Consider the following 13,577-nt stretch of genomic DNA (forward strand, 5'->3'; position numbering starts at 1 on the left):
GAGAGAGTGGATGCGGAAAGGGCCACAGGCCAGATTCGAACCCGGGCCGCCGCGGTCAGGACCAAGCCTTGTTACATGGGCGCCCGCTCTACCAACTGAGCTAACCCAGGCGCCCAAAAATTCTTATTTTGAAGCGCATGAATAGTCTGCACTTTGTCAGACCGGGAACGACTGTGCAGTTGGCGTCAGCGTTACAAACACAAGTCACGTTTGTAAAACGAGCAGAGTAATCGGTTGTAATAGAAGGCACTTAATTATCAAATACATGGACAAACACTGTGGAGCAAAGACAGAAGAGACGGGGGGAGAGAACGCTACACCAAGACCACATGAGGCTTTTTAAAAATCTTCCATACTCACTAAGACAGTTGACCTGAGAGGATGTCTCCTACCTCATATTTTGACCTGCAATACATTAAAATGTCCATCCTATTTTTCAAAATGTTGAACACGAGTAATCCTTAACTTATGATCTGTAAAGAAAATGTCTACATTAAACTAAATATTCTACCTTCAATCCTGAATTAATTGTACAGCTGCAGAATTGATGAATACAGATTAATCGCCTTTGACCTGAATTTTATATCTAAATTTGTGCTGTTTGTTATAGATTCATCCCCAGATCTGATTGTGTGGTTTATATGCATTTAGTACAATGTATTTTTTATTCAATTAATGTATTAAATATCCTCTCAGTGTCAAAAGTCATATCTCTGTAAAGCGTTTTTCAGCTATTTTTGATAACTTGTGAGTCGATTTCTACTTTGCACATATGAATTGTGTTTTACAGTACAATGCATTGTTCCTATACATTGAAAAGTTGCTATAATAAAACATTTTTCAAGTTAAATTTCACTCTATGGCCTGAAAGGTTTTATATCAGTAGTGGTTTTCATATTGATAGGATTGTATTAAACTATAATAGACCAAAAAGACTTGTGAAGCTGGCCAGGATAGACATTTTGACTTGTCATAGTAGTAACACTAATGATGGATCCCTTCTATTCAAGTGTGACAGTGAGCCAGGATCCTGATACGTGGGCACCAAAAGTGGTGGGGTCAAGGGGCCATTGGCCCCCCCCACTTTACAGCCCTGTCCAACTTTCTTTTTAAGGTCGCAAATCACTGTATCCCCGCAAATGCCCCTATATTCAAACACGTTAAAAAGACATTTCAATCATTCCTGTCCACTCTGTGTGTGTCTAAACTGGAGGGTGTCAGAAGTGTTTTTACTTTACAGATGTGCTTTCATTTTAATCTGTGCAGCAGGGCTCCATCTCAGCTGTGTTTCACGTAACCATAACCGGGACTGAAGCGTTTACGTGCGATATTACGTGCGTAAATGCGAGGTTGATGCCCAGTAAAACATCACTGAATAATATATATATTTATCCACATTTTGTAATCGGCTGAGCAGAGTGTGCTGTGGATCTTCATCCAATCATAATTAACCATCATGTAGCCTAATTCAAATGAAATCAAAGTGATCTGACATCCAGCCCACTGCAGTTTCATAATGAATCGGAAATTGGGCGCATCGTCTGGTGCGCCATGACCGAGTTCTGCTTGGAAAGGGACTTGGATCTCGCCGCTGCCCGGGGCCGTTGAGGGCTCCCTGTGGGGAGGGACAGGGGCCGCGGTGCGACTGTCCTCAGTGCGAAGATTCTGCTGCGATGTCGGCAGCCTGTCTCGTTTATCATGCTTAAATGCTGTGTGACTTTTTGCTATCAGCATTCATAACAATACAAACTTTTGGATTAAATTGTTTACTAAGTTCTTCATAGATTTAGCCTCATAATTTTGTTCTCAAATTGCACCAGATTCATGCATTTAACTTTAAAACATTTAAAAAATTTCTCCCGGGGGAGCATGGCCCCCGGACACCCTCGAAGGTCCAAGGTCAACCCACCACAGTCTCTCAAAATCCTGTAGGAAACACTGTATTAGTCTACGTCATCCAAAGCTGCCCCCCCCTCCCACACTTGAAAACTCATTCCAGCACCGCTGCCCTGATATCACAGCAGCTAAATGGAATTCGGCCATCACTAATTTTATTATTTACACCTTTGATTTACCTACTGTGACAAGTCTAATGTCTTCCGTGAAAAGGCTTATAGTTCGGTTTCTATTAAAGGTCCCATATTATAAAAAAGTGAGATTTTCATGTTTTTTTATTATAGAGCAGGTTTAAGTCCTATATAAATACTGTGAAAGTATCGAAACACTCAATCCACAGGGAAATACACACAGCCCGTATACAGAAACTCTGCATTTGAAACAAGCTGTCTTTTTATGCCCATTCGTGATGTCACGAATATACAATATTTAGACCCCTTGACACAACTTTAAACGTACACATTAAATATGTCCCAGTTTATTTCCTGGTTGCAGTGTATGTGAATGTCATCAGCTGACAGGAAGAACACATGGACCCAAGCTGTTGCCTAGCAACGCAATTCTGTTGCAATTCCGTCAAAATGCGCTAAAACGGAGCGTTTAAGATAGAGGGTGAAAACAGGCGTATTCAGGCTGACAGTATGAGGAAAATAAAGTTTTTTTTAACATTACAGCATTTAAACATGTTCTAGTAGAAACATAAAATACAAGTATGAACTTGAAAATGAGCATAATATGGGACCTTTAAGTTCTCCAAATATGTAAGCCTGTCACTCCCAGGTCATTATTTAACCATTACATGAAGTCATAGTTACCACTGATATACAATAATCTTTACAGTAACATGTTGGTCTATCGATACTAGTTGTTTCCAACTGTAGTCACAAGATGGCGCTGCTGTCAGCGACATTTACCAACCTCCAACCACTGAAGAAGTGGCTGAAGTACATTTAGCTGGAGAGTTTTGTTTTTTTTAGGTTGAAAAAATAAATATATCACATGTATACCCCCCAGTGGCGTTCTTACTTTGTAAATGGCAACTTCCGGTCGCAGAATATGACAAAAAAACGGGGCGTTTTTGCCGTTTCTGTCTTCTAGTGATTTTATTTTTTTGTTTTTAGAAAAAGAAATGAAAATCAATCCGTCTTTTTAAATTTAATTCATCCCTTTTTGTCCCTGATAAAGAAAAACGCCTTGTGTTTCACTTTTATTTTTTGTTTTTTAAACAAAAATCAAATAACCACTTTTTTTTTTTTTTTTTAATATCCGGTTGTGAAAGGAAAATCAATTGACCAAAAGACACACTGACTCTATTCCTTGTCCTATAAAATAAAGTATGCAAAAAAAAAGAGAGAAACAACAACAACAACAGTTGTTTCTGTGTTGTGTAGCCATGGCAACATGTTGCTGGTGGATACAGTCAGTAACTCAAACAGCTGTTAGCAGTTGAGTAAAGATGGACACACAGGAGCACCAGACAACTTCAGATGAACTTCAGGAGCAACGTCAAGCTCTGACAGGAGAAAATGTAAGTAAAATACACTAGTCAGTCATCATATGCAGGGTTATATGAATTTGTCACTCCTGAGAAAGGTCAGTTTGGGCTATAAAGTTAGTATGTTTCTGAAGTAAGCTACCTGCCCAATGTGCTTTTGTCTTCTCATTCCAGTAAAGTTTGTTTTCTGTTCACCTCACTTTTAGTTGCAGCTGCGTGACAAATATGAACGCATTTTCACCAAAGTGGGCTACCTGGAGAGCAGACTGGGCCACCTGGCCAGCTCCAACACAGACCTGTCCTGCAGGCTGGTCAAGAGTGAAGAGGACAAACTCAAGGTAGAGTTCATGAGCTATGTGAAGCATTATATATATATACAGTATTTATATTTTGTTATTATTTATTTATTTGCACATATATAAAACTGCACAAAATCCAGTCAATGAAAAAAAACTAGAGGTGTCAAGGTCAGGAGAGGTCAAGAAGCCACAGGCTTATACAAAGGAAAACAATAAAAAGGAAGAAAGATCTAAACTAACATAATTTTAAAAAATACAACAAAAGTTAAACAACAACAAGAAGTACACAAAATGTGCAGACAAACCGAACCAAACAGTGGAAAACAATCCAATAAAAACAATGAAATACATACAAAAAAACAGTACAGAAAAATATATCTAAACGTATCAAAAGATAATTAGACATCATGAATTAAATGTGATGATAATTTCCTTTTAAAATGTTCTAAGGATAACGAGCTCTTGACAACATGTATTTTGGTGTTCCATATTTGTATGAACTACAAGTTCTGTGTATCTGTTCAGTGTAGAAACCAGAGGACGTTGTGTTCCCTGTGTCTCATCTTTCAGATATCTAAGGAGCTTGTGGAGGAGAAAATCCAGACAAACAAGCTGAGAGAGCAGTTTGAAGAAGAGAGGTTTGAGCTGAAAAACAAGGTGAGGGGTTTGCTTTAAGTGATGTAGAGGTGAATAAAAAAGTGGGTGAAATGTAGCCTTTATTTGATCAGTGAGGATTTCAGGACAAGAATATGTAATAATAAGCCTTAAAAGGTTTGGGGAAAACCTTTTTCGGGGGGGTTAAATTGAGTTTTTATGGGTTAACTCTCCTCGACATGCCCTCATACAGTGTGATCCTGAATAGGGTGACCAGGTGTCCCACTTTATGAGGGACTGCACAGCATTTTTTATCCCACATCCCACATATTGAGATGATGTCCCACATTTTCATTGGCTCTAGTTTTCAAAAGTCAAAACACTGCAGGACAGACTTTTTTTTTTTTTTAAATCTGTGAAAAAAGCAGGGAAGGCTGTCATCACAGGGCTGTTTGCTGTCAAACTGTGCACAAGTGGGTCAAGTGCAGGTTAACATTTCACCGTCTTTGTTACACTATGCAACGGAGAAAATTGCAAGTCACCGCAAAGTCACAAGCTATGCAGATTTGATTTGATGGAAACTACCACAAAGAAAAGGAAGAGCAGCCACAACAAAGACAGTTATACTATACTTATAAGTATTTATAAGCCAGTAGAAGACGATTCTCATTTTCTGTGAAATTTCACAGTTATTTTTCAATTTCACACAGGGGGGGAATACGACATGAAGCGACACAGTTCATGTGAGTCTCACAAGAGACGTGCTGCTCAAAAAGAGATGTGCCGATCTATGGATGCATTTGGGCAAAGCATAGAGATGTTACAAGATAAGGGGCAGAATAGAAATGTTATTATTTAAGTTAGATAGTCATTATATCAGAATTGTAGACTACCTCTCAGGCTTAGTAACATGTCCCACAGAAACATACTCTTTGTCCCACATTTGGTTTGTTTGGATCTGGTCACCCTAATCCTAATCCACACTTTCTTTCCCCTTGTTAGATATTGAACCAAGCCGGAGGAATAACAGAGCTTGAGATGGAGCGAGACAACTTGTTCAGGGAACTCCGGTCTGCTGAGGCTCTTCTGAAAGTGGGAGAGAAGCGCGGCCGAGACCTGACAGAGGAGTACGCCACGCTGAGGAAGAGCTACGTAACTCTGGCTAATGCCCGTGATGAAGAGCTGGCCCAGACTGAAGAGCTGAGTGCTGAGCTGCTGGAACTGGCCAAGGCCCAGGACGCCCTCCGTAGCGAGCTGGAGGAGCAGCAGCAGAGCGTGAAGAGCACCACCCAGGGCCTGCACAGTGAGCTGGACAGGGTGCGGGCCTTGATCAGCCGCATGTCATGTAACAGAGTCAAGGTGAGACCGTTTCTTCAGATGCAGAGGAAATGCAAATAGGAATGGGCAAAAGGGACTTCTAGTTCCTAGTTTAATTCCTGAATTAAGTTCACATCACTCCATAGTTCCTGGAACTTTGGGGGCTCATGTAGTTGCCCACGCCAGAATTAAAATGTTGTCAATATTGAAACTATTCAGTTTTGTTGGAAAACCAAACATAGATCATGTTAGTCCCATCTCGGCTATCCAAAAGAAAAATGTCATTCAACTCCAACATAAGCAGAACATGTTCTCGTCCGTGTATAAAACGATAAAACTAAATTTGTCTTGTGAGGATCATGTTTCTCACATATCTTCAAACAGTTCATGCAACCATTGCAACATGATTTACTGTACCTTTGGGTACACAAGAGTAATATTTCCCACATAAGTTCCCATGTTCAACTCCCAGACAAAGCCTTTGGTCGTGCAAGAAATGTGCAAATGTGTTTTTGGAGGCAAAAAAACATTTTCTTTTGACTTCAAAAAACTTTTGAATTTGGGGTGAATTAAATCTTCAATTTTAAATAGTATACTTGCCGTTGTTTTATTTTAAATGTTTATTCATCATTGTATTTACAGCTTGAGGATCTGGAAGCTTTGGAAAACGAGCAAAAAACTATGGAAAAAAACGTAAGTATTTTTGTACAAAACATATATATCATTCTTGAGAACCGTGGCCAACATATACTGGGATCATTAAACCAACTTACCTCCTTTACCCATTTGTTCATATGCTCTCTCACATAGCTACTCGGAAACCAAGATGAGATCAAAGACATGCTGGAGAAAATGAAGAACAGCTACGAGTTGCAGCAGAGGAAACTGGAGGAGAAAGTGTGAGGCCCAGAGGATTGTTTGTCATTTACTCGTGCACAGGCTTAGTTAAGATGAAACATCATTATCTTTCCATTTCCAGTCATCAAACGGCCAAACCCATCAGGATCAGGATGTATATTTCCCAGTGTTCATCCTTCGCGCATCTGCTCTGTGGTCCCCCTCTTTGATTTTAGTTCTAAGCTTTGGCTTTATTTGCTGTGTGTGTGTGATGTGGTCTCTTTGCGTTGCCCCTGTGATGTGGATTTTGGTCGCTACTCTCTTGTTGTTGAGCCTGTGTTTGGTCATCAGGGTGGAAATGGGCAAAGAGCAGCAGGAGAACAAGAGAGTGATCCGTAATCGCCAGCACAAACTATCTGAGCAGAGGGGGGTGAGCATGAAACAATCCCATACTCAAATGATGTAGACACTATCACTGTTTTGCAACCTCTAAATGAATGTTCACTTGGTGGAAATGTGTCATGTTTGTTATTTCTGTTCAAGGCCCTGATGTGCTCTCAAAGCCAAGTGAGAGAGGTAGAAGAAGAGAACTCAAAGCTGCAGCTTCAAGTCAAAGAGCTGAATGAGGAATACCGTGTGAGGCTCGTGTACTATTTACAGGACTCGGCTGTGAGTTGCAGTGCTCACACAAGCATGTCTAAAAAAGCGTTGCGGAACAATGTCTAACACAATATCCGTCTGTATGCCTTTCATTTAGGAGTACATTGACGCACTTGAAGATGGTAAAAGCCCTTCAGAGACTTCTAAGATGAGAGCACACGTGGACCGCATGCTCCAGGATGTTCGTTCATCCTACAGGGTCAGGGAGGAACAGCTCGCCTATGCTGCTCGCTCGTATAAGAAGAGGCTTCAGAAGATCACCAAGACCCATCATGCTCTCCTTATTGCATACAGGTGAGACTTCCTGTGCGCTTTACTGTTCGTTGAGACACAGGTATGTGTCTTTTTATGTCCTGCTTTTCAGTGTTTATACCTATTCCATAATCATGCTCCAAAAACGTGCTACTACTCGCTACATGTTTCCCAACCTTTTTTGCTTATGACCTTTTGATACAATGCCATGTCTACTTGTGACCCCTCATAACAAGTTGCATATAGTGGGCAACTCGGGGGTCGGAGAAGTGAAGCCAATGAGGAAGTGCCTTCATTTTGCATTCTTTCTAATAGCCAGCAGGGGGCGACTCCTATACAGAAGTCTGACTGTATAGAAGTATAGAAGATAATGATCCTATTTCTCACTTGATTTATTACCTCAGTAAACATTGTAAATATGAGTTTATGGTCTCAATCACTAGTTTCAAGTCTTCTTCAATACAGCATGATGTTCATTTAGTAAATTATGGTCCCATTTAGAGTCAAATAGACCATAAAGCAGGGGATGCTTCAGGGCGTGGCTACTTTGTGATTGACAGGTCACTACCACGGCGTTGTCCGTGTTTTTGTCTTACAACTTTAACCCTTTCACAGTGTGTTTTCAGTTCATGAAAGTTAATTCTAACCTTTTTGGTCGCTTAAAAATGTCTCATTCAGCGTTCGGTTGTACTTAACTCCACCCTCTCGTGTCACCACTGGTTGCAAATAACCAAGGTGGAGACAGCCAAAAGCCAAGATGGCGATGGCTTATTGCCGAACTTGTGGCTTCAAATGGCAGTCCACAAACCAATGGGAGACGTCACGCTGACTACGTCCACGTCTTATATAGAGTCTGTGGTTGCATATGTATGAGTAAGTGAGTGTTTTTCCTTTGAGAGATGATGAATTTTGAAATATTTTAGAAGCCTGAAGAGGTTAACAATTTTGGTATTTTAAAAGGGAAGAAAGCAAACATTAGAGATTCAATCCAAAAACACAACACAATTTTGAGGGGTAGGTCACCAGCGCTGCCATCATGAGCAAATTCCCAGTTAATCCATAAGGAGTAACTGGCCACGTCGATACACTGTGATCTTTAGGGTTCAAAGGGAGCAGATCTTGGCCGAACCGGAGAGCGGTCTTGCACCTGGACCCCCAGAAGCCAATTTCAGCATGGAGCCGACCGAGCTCAGAGATGAAACTGAGAAGGAGCTCCAGCACCTTCGCCAGGACAAAGCGAGGCTGGAGGGTCAGCTGCAGGCGGCCCAGAACCAGGTAAACGCCAAAGAAAGACGGCTGCTTTGAAGTGGGTTGATCTGCTTTTGTTTTGTCTGGTGAATGCTTGTATTTGGTCTGTGGGGACTCTTCTTTGTGTCCATAGTTACTTCCCTTATAAAGCCAAAACAGCGTTTGTTTTGTGAGCGGTGAACCGGAGAAATTACTTCAAAGTTTGTGTCCTACGGCAACAAAAAGCTTTACTGCTGCAGATCATGTAGCAGAACTGATGGGTGTGAAATTTGTTGTTATTAAATGTTATCGATGGTAGCAGTGTCAGCAGTTAATGTTTATTTTAAGATGTGTTTTTATAGAAAATGTTTGCCTTTTTGGAAATACGCTAATTTGTATAGTAGAGCAACCTGTTTCCCTTTGTTTCCAGTTTTCATGCTAACCATCTGCTGGATGTATCTTCATATTTATCATACAAATATGAGAGGTGTAGTAGAAATTTATTTCCCAAAATGTTGAACTGTTGCTTTAACGTGTTAAGATATGTGTTTTCGGCAAAGTTGTGTGCCTCCTCCTCAAATGAAAAACCTAGAAATAACAGTTGTTTGCTTATTAGGAGCAAAATATTGCAGCTCAGATTCTGTTTATGTCACACACTTCACATTTGTATTTACATTGCCTCATTGTTTTACATACATTAATGTGTTTATGGCGAGTCAAGACCCTTCACCCTGACGTTTCCGTTGCAGGTGCCTGTTCCGAAATTTAGCCATCAGGAGTGAGTGTCAGTTTTGCATTTTTTTACCAAATGACAAATGTGGTCAGCTGTGGATTGTGTCATTAAAAGTTATGACATATGAATCTTTATCAGGCCGGCATGCGAGGGATCCTGGTCTGACATAAGGAAACAGATGAGGGAGATCACCGAGTCTACACTGGTAAACAAAACTTTAAACTTTGGATTGTCAAATTACATCCCACACACAAACCTCACTTAGAAACTTTAGTATGAGGAAACAAAGTATTTTCTGTGATGAAGGTTGATTTGATTTCCTTTCTTTAAAACAGGTGGGCTTTGAGAAAGAGCGTGCCCTTCTCATCACCAGGGCAACAGTTGCAGAGACGCAGTTGACGGAGTTGCAGGACTACCTCGACAACCACCTGGGCAGGTCAGGAAGTCGCTCGATGTGTAAGTCATAAATGTCATAATGTTCACTTTCAGAGGAGCGTTACATTGAGCTTTACCACTACCTGCAGGTATAAAGAGGAGATCTCACATCTATACAGAGTGAGTGGGATACAGGAAGCCGGGCGTACCCAAAGTGCTAATTCATCACTCCCTTAAGAAAACTGGCCGCAAAATCTGAACTCCAGTCATATATATTAAAATGTATATTAAAATGACACAGTTTAAAACATTTATTTAAGTGAAATCATACACAAACCAGTGATTGTAAGGTGGTATTATTCAAATTAAAACATTTAATTCCTTTTTAAGTGGATGAATCTATCTGAATACCTTGTTTTTTGACCAGAGAACATATGTATGGTGTGCGTTTAAACCATCACTAGGTGGTGCTACTCATACTGGTGGTTTTCTCTATGAAAGGCCCCCAAAGAAATCCGGCCTTGAGAAAAAAATGCTTGGAATGTTTGTAAAGCTTATGTCAATTTCACGAGCTCGGGAGAAGAAAGCGTGGTGACAATGAGGGGTCACCCTGGTGAGAATAATGTCATTACATGTTACCCAGACACATACACGCCCGTGAATACTTTCCCCTCAATGCCGTGCTGAGAACTGTGGCGCAAACAAACCAGGCTTTTTTTTTTTTTCCAGAATGAGGGTTCATATTTATAACCTCAGTGTTGGCGTGAATAGGCATCTATTCCCTTTAAATTCATTTAACAGTGAAAGGCTCTGCATTTTTTTCTGGTGTGTTTTGGTAGCTGGGTTTCTGCCATAGCTGGCATAACTTTAACATTGGGAATTCCTTTTTGGGAAAAAGCACTTTAAATGTTGAAAGGTTTGGTTAAAAAATGTCAGTAAGATTTATGTTTTACGTCGAAAAAGATAAAAATACTCTGGGGAACGATGGGAAAAGTGGAGGAGATGGAAAGAGTCATACGCATGTCACCCCAATCCCCTTTTCAGGGGGCATGCCAGCCGTGGGAGGGAGGGAGCAGGGGTGTGAAAGTTTGAGAGGAATGGGAAGTGGGATTTTGTTAGTAATGTATTACACTCCCAGGGCCCTGGGAAAAGGGGTGGGGGGTGTTCAGCTTGGGTCCGTGCCAACATAGTCACTGTGCCAAAGCGCCGGGGTGCTGGGGACCACTCCTCTCACCGGCAGATCTGTGGGAAAATCAAAACCAGGTTGTTCTTTGCTGCTCCGCCAACAAAGACACGACGTGCCTGCAGAGGCCTCTGCAAACTCGTACAAATAAAGTGCACTCTGAATAAACAAAAAGCAAGAAAAGTAGTAGATAAGTAGAAACTGTAACATTGCAAGTAGAGGGTGAAGTCTGGTGCACCACAGCTGGTCTCCAAGGCAACATGCCAAGTTTTCTTCCCAACTTATGGCATTTTGGAAAAGTTCACTTCTTGGACTGTGAACAACTTTTTTACTAACCACTATAAGTGGTCACTATTATGATGCAAATGCTGATCATAATAATGATTATATTATATTAAATTAGTCTAATAAATGTGGCAACAAAAAAACAACTTAAATTTAAATATTTGCTGCTATGTTGAATAAGACAAACAAAGATATTGTTTAAATAGTATAAAAAAGTCCCATTTTACATAGGAGTGGTTGGTGATATCATCTGCTGTTAATCTAATATGAAACATCTGTTCAGACTTCAGTGAAACAACCAGAAGATTGTGGCTTTTGACAAGTTTAGTTCGAAATCTAATTGATTAAAAACTTAATAATGACAGTGAGTTCCTCATTTTCTCAAACCAAAATGCAGACAGTTCCAGTGGCATTTATCACCCAAACCCCCAAACCTACATACGAGAAATCGGTTTATGTGAAGCAGTAATTGAGTGATAAGATATTACTTGTGCGTGTGGTGAATGTCGGCTCAGGAGGAGCAATAGAAAGAGTTGGAAATCATCCTACTGCATTTTTCACCCACAGATGTGAAAGCCAGCCAGTTAGACACAAAAACATGGGAAAATAGGGTCCAGGTTGAAAAATACAGTTTTTACAGGTTAATCTTTAATGATCGTTAGATGTTTTTTATGTCTCATGTCTTGTTGACTTTAGTCCTTCAGTATCATACATTTTAAACTTCCTCAGAAATGACCTTCAGTCCAAATTGAGTCCTTTCTGACTGTCTAATCAAAACTGAGCATTTTAATCTTCACATAGCATTTATTTCAGGACTATTCATGCATTGCATTCTGTAATATTGTGCAGGTGTTGCCTCTGTACTAAAGAGCTCATGTCCAGCACTCTCCAAAGATGATCACCGTCTCGTCCACTGAAATGTTCCTAAATAGTTTCATATCATCTCAAAAAGCAAAAAAAAGACTGCCAAAACGAATTGTTTTTTTCTGTCCTTTTGGTCTGCTACAAAAATGTCTGTTCCTTTTTGTCATGTGAAATAAAATAACTGGATGTGACTTTTTAAATTTCAAACTAAAGTTTTACATTATTCATTTCAGGGTTCAACATTAATGTTTTTTTTCCTGGGTCAGAAATCGACTTGCCCGAAGTCAATTTTGACTTGTCCCTATACAAATAGTTTTATTTATTAACGGTTATCAAATTATATAAAAAGACCAAAGTTAATTGTCATGTTTAATCTAGATTTAAGTGAATTAATCTGGAATTTCGCTCACATCCTCTAACACGCCCCAACTAATAGTTGCTGATTAATTGAATAGTTGACAACTAATCGATAAATCGTAGCATCTTTATTGTTGAGCCCTGCATTTGTGAGTTGAAAACTATTACCTACCCAATAGTGCTATGCTTGTCTTATAACACAGTCCAGTAAAAACACTAAAACACACTAATACTTTGGTCGTCGACAAATGACAGTCTGCGAATTCATAAAAATATTGTGAATGATTTTTTAACAAAAATACAAAGACCATTAGCATTCTGGTCGATGTGAAGACCCTGACTTAATCAACATCACAACTGCAAGTAAACGTTTGATGCTTTTTCACTTTCTCTACTCTCTTCTGTTTTGTTGATGATGCTTTGGGCCCAGATTTTGTTTTGTGAGCAGTACAGTGGGAAAGAGGTTGGATGAATGTGTCGTTCCGAGGATGGGAAGCAGGGTGGAGCGATGCAAGAGGAAGTACCTCACATGGCCTGCGATGGGCCGCTCGTCAAGAGGCCCTTTGTTTTAGGAGGTTAATGCCTAATTGATACAGGCTTAATGAGAGCGGCCTGTGTATGCAGAGTGTGTGAGCCGGGGGGCTGGACGGCCCTGCCGTAATTGGAACGGACAAGCCTTGTGTGGAGGAGTGCACAGGGAAAAGATTTATGGGAACGTAAGGAAAGTAGAGGCCGAGTGGGAACGAGGAAGAAAAGGTGACAATGAGTAGGAGGAATGTGGAGGCAATGGGAGAGGAATCCGGTGTGATAGTGAGAGTATTGCAAGATCATGAGAAAGAAATGGAGTGACAATGGAAACGTGAGCATGAATGTTCCCATGGATGTTTAGTTAATGCTCATTCAGGTTTTTCTGGGTTGTTTCTTGAACTCTCCCATGATACTGATTGATTTTTAGGTTGCTGCAGTTTGTATGCAATGCACCAATAGATAGGATTAGCCCAGTTCAATTTTTATGTCGGCTATTAATGAAAAAAAAAATGCCAACATAAACTATGTAACTGTCTCTCTGAGACACCTGTCTTTTCTTTTCTGATGAGCTGTCTTTTCGACCCCCTCTTTCAGTCTGACAGTCTCAGACTATTCATGCAAGAGTCCCCAGCTTTCCCCCCAGACAAGCTTTCAGTATGAAGGCTAGAGAGGCAT

The 13,577-nt window shown here is 40.4% G+C and overlaps 2 protein-coding genes across 3 annotated transcripts in view; both read left to right on the forward strand.

The window, feature by feature from the left end:
• ift140 (intraflagellar transport 140 homolog (Chlamydomonas)) overlaps positions 1-850 on the forward strand; it is a 28,345-nt gene extending 27,495 nt beyond the window's left edge. For both annotated transcript variants that reach the window (XM_037754734.1, XM_037754736.1), the window contains one exon: positions 120-850. The gene's annotated coding sequence lies outside the window, so the exon portion shown is untranslated. The remainder of the gene's footprint in view (positions 1-119) is intronic.
• A 2,420-nt stretch (positions 851-3,270) lies between these two features.
• ccdc78 (coiled-coil domain containing 78) lies at positions 3,271-9,981 on the forward strand. The gene is made up of 14 exons (XM_037754238.1): positions 3,271-3,424; positions 3,598-3,729; positions 4,261-4,347; positions 5,287-5,643; positions 6,244-6,294; positions 6,412-6,500; positions 6,790-6,868; positions 6,982-7,107; positions 7,196-7,392; positions 8,451-8,632; positions 9,319-9,355; positions 9,449-9,515; positions 9,646-9,746; positions 9,835-9,981. Exons 1-14 carry the CDS (start codon positions 3,353-3,355, stop codon positions 9,920-9,922), a joined length of 1,665 nt encoding a protein of 554 aa, XP_037610166.1. The 5' UTR covers positions 3,271-3,352; the 3' UTR covers positions 9,923-9,981.
• Positions 9,982-13,577: the final 3,596 nt, after the last annotated feature.

This window comes from Sebastes umbrosus, chromosome 20, assembly GCF_015220745.1.
Source record: "Sebastes umbrosus isolate fSebUmb1 chromosome 20, fSebUmb1.pri, whole genome shotgun sequence".
NCBI lineage: Eukaryota > Metazoa > Chordata > Actinopteri > Perciformes > Sebastidae > Sebastes > Sebastes umbrosus.

Coding starts and splice junctions, on each gene's coding strand:
- ccdc78 (XM_037754238.1), top strand. CDS start 3,353: ATGGACACACAGGAGCACCAGACAACTTCAGATGAACTTCAGGAGCAA. Junction 3,425..3,597: donor AAGCTCTGACAGGAGAAAAT/GTAAGTAAAATA, acceptor CCTCACTTTTAG/TTGCAGCTGCGTGACAAATA. Junction 8,633..9,318: donor GGCCCAGAACCAGGTAAACG/CCAAAGAAAGAC, acceptor CCCTGACGTTTC/CGTTGCAGGTGCCTGTTCCG.